This window comes from Brassica oleracea, chromosome C1, assembly GCF_000695525.1.
Source record: "Brassica oleracea var. oleracea cultivar TO1000 chromosome C1, BOL, whole genome shotgun sequence".
NCBI lineage: Eukaryota > Viridiplantae > Streptophyta > Magnoliopsida > Brassicales > Brassicaceae > Brassica > Brassica oleracea.
This window is the reverse complement of record NC_027748.1, coordinates 15,396,656-15,404,781: the sequence shown is the minus strand read 5'-3', so window position 1 is coordinate 15,404,781 and position 8,126 is coordinate 15,396,656. Positions and strand designations below refer to the sequence as shown.

Here is an 8,126-nt window from a genome sequence, read left to right as displayed (position 1 = left end):
CAAAAATATATCTTGATTCGCTGTAGCTATTAACTTGTCTGCAACTCTACGTGTGATCATCGGTCCCTGTGGATTCGATCCCGCATTACTACTGCGTACTTTACTGTGCACTTGCAGTTAGATAATCGGGTTAAAACTCGACACATCATTCAACATCTTCCATTTGGGTGCCTATAGTTGTGACTGCAAGGGTGGTCGGATCTTGTTTAGGAGCCATCACTGGACTCTGATACCAAAATGATAAGCTCAAAGGTGGCTTACCGGATCTCTTATAGAAAGGATAATGAAATCCGAAGAAAAGACAAGAGATTCAAAAGAGAGAATGAGAGGAGAAGAGAAAGAAGATATAGATAAGATAATAAGTTGTTATTTGATTTGATAACTTTCCAAAAAGGAATCCAAAGTTGTTTAATACTAATTGCCACCAACGACAATATCAAAACGACATAACATCACACTAAGCATTATTATTGAAACCATCTCACTCAGCTGGAGATTAACTCCATATACCCCATACCCCCTTAAATGAATTTTTACTGCCCCCTCTCTATTCTCCCTACCCTTTTATCCTTGCACTCCCCAAACTAGCCTTTCATTTATTACTCTAATTAAATAAACCAACTAAAATTCAACCACCTACATGGCCCACAAAACAACCTTAACCAGTCAGATTTCTCCTGATCCACATGTCTCCTTCTTCATCGTACAACCTCTCTTCCTCTCATCCTCCATAAGCGATATTTGAAGCTAAAAAAATAGGCAATTCAGGTTTCTTTTCGATGATTTTTTGTGATATTACATTTAAATATCGTGTATATGATGGGTAACGTTAAAAAAGTAAGATATGATGAACATTTGAGAGATTAAAAATGATTTCAAAAACTGTGTTTAGGGCTATCGGGTACTTTCAACGTCCGTTTTTGATGAATTTTTTGCTGAAATGTTATTAAAACAAGTGTATATCTCGGCTAGTGTAAGAAAAAGAAGATCCAATGAAAATTATGGGAGATTTAAAAAGATTTTGAAAACTGTGTTTATAGATTTTAGGTATTTTTTATGTGTGTTTTGATGATTTTCTGTGTGTAATTTCATTTAAGATGAATTATACATCATGGGTAATGTAAACCCTAACAATATCGTCCTAAAAGCGGATTAGTTAGTACAATGATAAGTTCTGGGTATTACTGGTATAACTAGTATTACTAAAGTAAAAAAGTTTTACCGGAAATACTAGGATTACTATATTGATATTTCTTACTAGTATTTCTAGTATTACTATGTATAGTACTGAATTAAATTAGTATTAGTAAGAGAAGATTGTTGTACGGTGTGAGAATTAATTCTAAGCATCTTAATAATGATAATTCTAATGATATTCTATTTTATTTCAGGAAAATGCAAAATCCGTATTGCACAATCATTTGTTTTGATTATGTGGGATATTATATGAAAGATGGGGCTGAAATAAAATGGATCTCGGGAGATGGTGAAGGAGAAGATGAAATCTACACGATTGTGTTGAGGAAATCAATGGAGGAGATCACTTACTATGGTTTGGTTGAGCGTATTTGCCGAAAGATAAGGGTAGATGAAATCTAAGGTGCAAGTGAAGATTAGTTCCTTTCCAATGGTATTGTATTTGTACAAGCCATTATACATCTGGAATGATGAAGACGTTTTTGGTTATCTACTGCAAGTAAATCATGAGAAGTGTAGAAGTGTTCTACATGTGGAGTTCATCAATGAAGAAGTGTAACTTTCAGAAGAGGATGATAAAACTGACGGCAATGTCGGTCTATCTGATAGAGAGGCTATAGAGGCTGGTGATGAGGATGGTTCTGAGAATGATGAAACTGATGTCTATGTCGGTATATCTGATAAAGAGGCTACAGAGGCTGGTGATGAAGATGGTAATGGTGGTGTGCTCACTTTTCACGAAGACATTGAGATGCATGATGGTGTTAATCAGATACGGGATGATGGTATGGATTTGGTTATAGGTCAAGAATTTATAACCAAGGAGGCAGCAAAATTTCTTATTCAAACGGCATCATATCATAAATCTTTTGAATTTGATATAATTAAGTCGGATACTAAGAGATTTGTGGTTAAATGTCTAGGAGCCAAAGATGGATGCGAGTGGTCTGTGCGAGTAGCAATGTTAAAGAATTCAGATATTTGGACAGTAAGAAGTTTCATCAAGCAGCATACATGTTATGTCGTTACAAGAACACTGCCTGATAGAGAGGCTGGTGATGAAGATGGTACTTAGAATGATGCAACTGGTGATGAAGGTACTGGTGGTGTGCTGACTTTTCACGGAGACATTGAGATGCATGAGAATTTCACGGAAAGAGATGAGCATGTGTTTGGAGATACAGAAGTAAGACCACAAGTTGTCTATCAGCCACGGGATGATGGTACAAGTTTGGTTGTAGGTCAAGAATTTAGAACCAAGGAGGAAGAAAAAGTCCATATTCAGACGGCTTCACATCAGAAATGTTTTGAGTTTGATATAACTAAGTCGGACACTCCGAGATTTGTGGTTAAATGCCGAGGAGCCAAAGACGGCTGCAAGTGGTTTGTGCGAGTTGTAAAGCTAAAGAATATAGATCTTTGGACGGTTAGAAGTTACATCAAGCAGCATACATGTTCTGTTGTTACTACAAGAACACTGCATGATAGAAGGAAAGGCACATCACAAATCGTTGCATCTGTTTTGGCTCAAGATTATCCTGGTACATTTGACACACCAGTTCCCAAAGTTCTGATCGATTTGGTTCATCGAAGGGTTGGTGTGCGTGTATCATACACCTCAGCATGAAGAGAAAAAATAGAAGCTGCTAATGAAGTGCGAGGAAGTCCAGAAGAGAGTTTTACTTTATTATACTGTTATATGCACATGCTGGAGCAGACGAATATTGGCACAAGAACTCGTGTGGTAGTGGATGAGGCCAACAAATTTAAGTATCTGTTTTTTGCCCTGGGAGCTAGCATAGAAGGATTCAATGCGATGAGAAAAGTACTCATTGTGGATGGAACACACCTCAAGAATGTTTATGGTGGAGTTCTCCTCGTTGCGACTGCTCAGGATCCTGATCATCACCACTACCCAATTGCGTTTGGTGTAGCAGATGGTGCGAATGATGAAAGCTGGATATGGTTTATGCAACAGTTGAAATTAGTGATATTCGATGTCCCGGGATTGGTATTCCTTTCTGATAGAAACAAAAGATTGATCAAGTCAGTACGTCTAGTGTTCCCTGAGGCCGAACATGAGTATTGTATAACAAAGATACTTGTGCGTTCAAGTTTAGAGAATGCGCACACGCTTATACGGAGGTTGAGTTCAAGTACCTTTATGATGCTTTTCGGCGGAAGTATCCTAGTGCAGCAGCGTATCTTGACAAAAGTGTTGAAGAGAAGAAGTGGGCTAGATGTTACTTCAGAGGAGATAGGTACAATGTTGACACCACCAATTCAGTAGAATCTTTTAATGGTGTTATTAAGGAAGCGAGAAAGTATACCTTACTACCAATGTTTGATGTTATCATTGCGAAAATATCTGAATGGTTTAACAACAATAGGAAGGAGGCAGCTGAAATACCATACACACTGAAGCTTGTGCCTATTTTGGAAACCGAAATGTCTAAAAGATGTGTTAATGCGGGTTTTCTTACAATTGACGAATTAAACAGCTTCTATCTTGAGTACAGTGTGCATGGTACTGATGGCAAGGTTTATACTGTTGATATTGCTAAGAATACTTGCAGTTGTGAGCAATTTAATAAAGACAAATACCCTTGTGTGCATGGAGTGGCTGCTGCCACATTCATGTCTAAAGCAGCGGGAAGGGAACTCCATCTTTCAGAGTATTGTTCAAAATATTATTTGGTGGAGCAATGGGCTTTGGCTTATCACAGGACCATATATCTTGTTCCTCATATGTCTGATTCGGTTATACCAGAAGATGTTAAAGCAAAAAAAAATACTTCCTCCAAATTTTGATAAGAAGAAAGGAAAACTACAACAAACAAGATTTCCATCAGTAGGAGAATCCCGTGGAAGAGGAAAAAGAGGCAGAAGAGGAGCTAGAGGAGCCAGAGGAAGAGGCAGAGCCAGAGGAGAAGGTATGACATCATATTTTGAATGTGGGAGTGGTTCAGGTACTACCTAGGTTTTACTGGAGATTACTGGGCTTATTATGTGAAATCTGGACTACTAGAGATTTATGGTACTATTATGTGTAATTTGGAATATTGGTTTCACTCGTATTATTATGTGCAATTTGGATTACTTGGTCTTTCTGGTATTATTATGTGCAATTTGGATTACTGGGTTTTACTGGTATTATTATGTGCAATTCGAAACCAATATGTATCACTACGTTATGTGTAATTTAGACTATCTTTATATGATTATTTTCAATTTGTAGGCTACGTATATAATAAATACATAGATTAGACTATTTTTGTTAATTATTTTCAATAGTTTAAGAAAATCTTAACGGTTTCCCAAAAAACTTCCTTAACTTTCATTGTTAGTATGTGAATGGTTTACAATATAGTAAGTAGAATTTTACAAAATACATATTTCTTGTAAATTGTTTATGTAAATGTCTTCTTTGACGATAATAATAGGGTAAAATCATTGGTTCTACTACCAAATTTTCTTTTTTGAGATGTATTTACTACAAAAAAATGCCAAAGTATTACTATGTGTATGGTGGTGTTACTATTACCTTGAAGATTACCATAGGTATTACTAAGTGTTAAAAATAATATTAAAATATTTATGACGGCTGCACGTTTTACATGTGAAATGTATTTTTTAATTCGTTTTTAATAACAATATATATATATATATTTTAGTGTTTACTAATTTTTTGTATATCTTTTATAGTGTTTTTTTGGCGTAATAAACCCAGTAAATCTAGTTATCCATCTTACTCATTTTTGGGCATGGTAACACCTGTAAACTTAGTTTTCCAAACCTGTTGCAACACACCAAGATTTAAACATTCAAAAGCATTCTACTACCAAGTTTTAAACATCCAAAATACTTAACATTCTACTACCAAGTTTTAAACAAGTTTTAAATATAGATTCCTAATAAATACATAAGCATAAGGCTTTGTTTTACGCTTCTTCCCCTCCGTGAAAGGAGTCTGCACCCACTGTGATTTCTTCTTTGGTCTGCCACTCTTCTTAGGTACAGCAACAACGGCATTCTCCTTGCACCTATGCATGATCCAAGGACTCGGTGCTTCCTTGTAAACGGCAATGATCCACCTTTGCTTTTCTTCATCAGTATATTCCTCAACAATTTCCCCAGCCTGTTCTTCAACAACTTTCACAGTCCCCAGCCTGTTCTTCAACAACTTTCACAGCCTCTTCCTCTTTGTTCTCTTCTTCCGCAACTTTCTTCCTGCTTTTTCCCTCTGTTTCCACAGCCTCTTCCGCAACAACTTCAACACCTTTTCCAGGTTCTTCCTCCATAGGCATTGTCACTAGTCTCCTCGCAGCCATTGCCTTAGTGCTACCATGTGGTGGTGTGGGAGTTCCCTCCGTCTGATTCCCATGTGGTGGTGTTGGAGTTTCATCGGTTCTATTCGTCTCAACCCGAGGCTCATTGTGATCATATTTGGGAGTTTCCTCTTTCTGATTCCCACGTGGTGGTGTCGGAGTTCCTTTTTCTATCTCTGCCTCCCGAGCCTCAGGTTCCACCTCATCAGTCTCACTTTTCTCCTTTTCTTACTCCCTGGTTTCAGACTCTTTCCCTTCAACTTCTTCTTCTTGATACTCTTTCCCTTCAACCTCTGCATGATCATCTTCGCCTTCAGCCTCAGATTCCACCACTTTTTCTTCAACTTTCTCATCATCCTCACTGTTCTCCTTCTCTCCGTCACTTGTTTCAGCCTCGTTCTCTTCACCTTCTTCTTCATCATGTTTCCCTCCAACCACTTCTTCATCCGCTTCAATTTCTTTCCATGGTTTATCAGCTTGTGCTCTACTTCTCTCCTTCAATTGCTTCAACTCACCAGTCTCACTCTCACTCTCACTGTCTTCCTTGTCTTGCTCATTAGCCTCACTATTTTCTTTCTCTTTCTCACCCTCTTGCTGAGCATTGTCATCAGACTCTTTCTCTTCCCCTTCTTCTTCATCATATTTTCTCTCAGCCTCTTGCTCAGTATTCTCGATGTTATCCTTCTCTTTCCCAGCCTCTTGCTCAGCATTAGCTTTGTCTTTCTCAGAATTAGCTTTCTCCTTCTCTTCATATGTACCATAGTCCCACTGTCGAAAATCCATGTCTTCACCATGACTCGGCTCCACCTTACTCTCAATAAAAGTTAGCCTGTCTTCCATTTTCTTAGCCCTTCTTCTCAAAAGCCGCTGGTTCTTTTCAATATGATTCATCCTTGAGCCTAGAGCCTCCAGCTTTGTCTCCACTGTTACGTGAAGTCCAACAAATCCTTCTCCCATGAACTCCAAAATCCTCTCTTCCAGACCTTGCAACCTCGAATCTAAACCATAATTAGAGGATGATCCTTCTGCAAACGTCACCTTTTCTTTGTCTTTATTTTTTGGCAACACCCCTCGTGCAGCTTGATCTAACTCATATAGCTCTTTCCACCAAATATTCTCCTGCTTCACATTTAACCAGTAGTTCCAAGTATCACTTGGGCTGCCCTGACGGTCATACTCTCGCTCCTCATCAATGATACGAGCCAGCATAATTTGCTCACCAATAGTTGGAACTAACACACTGTTGATAACCTGAAAATAAAACAATAAGTTAGATTAGTTAAATTTTATGTTCATCTAGCTTCTACTATAACTATATACATGTACCTTTGTGTCTCCAACCGCAGCATATATGTCTTCCAAAGGATAACCCTTAAGACTGGACTTTGTAAACCGGCTCTTGCACATCCTTGGACAGTCTTCACTAGCGTCGTCTGAATAGATTCTAAACGTTTTCCCTAAATCCGGAATACACTCAAAAGCCAGAACCTAATACATTCATTGTCACAGTGTCAGATTTCAATTATATAACAACTAAAAATTTACAAAACTATATGCTTTACCTCTAAAGGGATTATGAATCCAGGAAAGGCGCATGCCTCTTTCACTTCACCCTTCAGATGGTTCATCACATGCTTAATCTCCTTTATTGCAACCTCAAATGTTATACGACCCCAGGGAAATGATCTACAAGCATCTAAATCGTCCATCATCCTTAATATGAAGAGGTCTAAATGTCCAGCATCCTTCGGATTTCCTCTGATAACCCGACCAAGAAAAAACAAGACAGTCACCTTCAATCTATCTGGACACGGTGGCATAGACAGCATCTTCTGCTTCACATCGCTGATGGTGATCTTCTTTCTGTCATGGAAGTAATAATCCACAAACTTATAACCCCCCAACTTCTCGTAGTTTGGCGGATAATCACCGCAGTCTAAGCCAGAGATGAGGGCATGCTCCCTCATAGAATAGCAGATGGGCACACCATTAACCGCAAACCATGCAACATCATCTTCTGGAGTACAAATGGTGCGCATGAGTAGCATCCACATCCCCTGGAGCTTCAGGTTTTCTTCGTCTAGCATGTGGAAGAAATGCCGAAACTGTGGATGGCTTGTGAACCATTCAGCCTCAGGCTTACCCTTGATGAGCTTTATTGTCTTGGTCACAAAGCACTTAGTTTGTATCTTGGAACTCTTGGGAACTCACTGCTTTTAAAACTCGACGCAAATTTACGAGGATTGTTTTTCCTCGTTAATTTTCGTCGTTAACCATGTGTTTTCTTGTAGTGATACAAGAAGTACTAGTAGTACTACTAATTACTACTCAGCATTTCTCACTAACAATAACAATGAATAGAAAATATATATCTCTCTTTCGGACCCCTCCCTATCGGACCCCTCCCTTTCGGACTCATCTGAGGCTGAGAGCGATTCTACACTCGGTGCTCTCACTGGCTCTCTCACTAGCCTACTCGTCTTACTCTTCTTATTCTTCTTACTGCTCTTGTGAACAATCGGTTCCGGCTTTTTTTGCAATCGAGTCCGGTTTTCGGATTCTAAGAGATTGACGACGCCTTTCATTGGGGACTCCCTTTTT

At 38.6% G+C, this 8,126-nt stretch overlaps 2 protein-coding genes across 2 annotated transcripts; one reads left to right on the top strand and one right to left on the bottom strand.

The window, feature by feature from the left end:
- The first annotated feature begins 1,446 nt into the window (after positions 1 to 1,446).
- LOC106332855 lies at positions 1,447 to 4,136 on the top strand. The gene is made up of 7 exons (XM_013771351.1): positions 1,447 to 1,564; positions 1,764 to 2,000; positions 2,121 to 2,185; positions 2,273 to 2,803; positions 2,915 to 3,208; positions 3,313 to 3,957; positions 4,053 to 4,136. The coding sequence occupies exons 1-7, from the start codon at positions 1,447 to 1,449 to the stop codon at positions 4,134 to 4,136; spliced, it is 1,974 nt and encodes a 657-aa protein (XP_013626805.1).
- Positions 4,137 to 5,753: 1,617 nt separating this feature from the next.
- LOC106332845 (uncharacterized protein At3g43530-like) lies at positions 5,754 to 7,579 on the bottom strand. Its single transcript, XM_013771339.1, has 3 exons — positions 7,088 to 7,579; positions 6,852 to 7,013; positions 5,754 to 6,776 (listed from the first exon to the last, which is right to left on the bottom strand). The coding sequence occupies exons 1-3, from the start codon at positions 7,577 to 7,579 to the stop codon at positions 5,754 to 5,756; spliced, it is 1,677 nt and encodes a 558-aa protein (XP_013626793.1).
- Between the last annotated feature and the right edge of the window lie 547 nt (positions 7,580 to 8,126).

Coding starts and splice junctions, on each gene's coding strand:
- LOC106332845 (XM_013771339.1), bottom strand. CDS start 7,579: ATGTGGATGCTACTCATGCGCACCATTTGTACTCCAGAAGATGATGTT. Junction 7,014..7,087: donor GATTCATAATCCCTTTAGAG/GTAAAGCATATA, acceptor TGAATGTATTAG/GTTCTGGCTTTTGAGTGTAT. Junction 6,777..6,851: donor CTGCGGTTGGAGACACAAAG/GTACATGTATAT, acceptor TTTTATTTTCAG/GTTATCAACAGTGTGTTAGT.
- LOC106332855 (XM_013771351.1), top strand. CDS start 1,447: ATGAAAGATGGGGCTGAAATAAAATGGATCTCGGGAGATGGTGAAGGA. Junction 1,565..1,763: donor TTACTATGGTTTGGTTGAGC/GTATTTGCCGAA, acceptor TGTAACTTTCAG/AAGAGGATGATAAAACTGAC. Junction 2,186..2,272: donor AGAATTCAGATATTTGGACA/GTAAGAAGTTTC, acceptor GATGGTACTTAG/AATGATGCAACTGGTGATGA.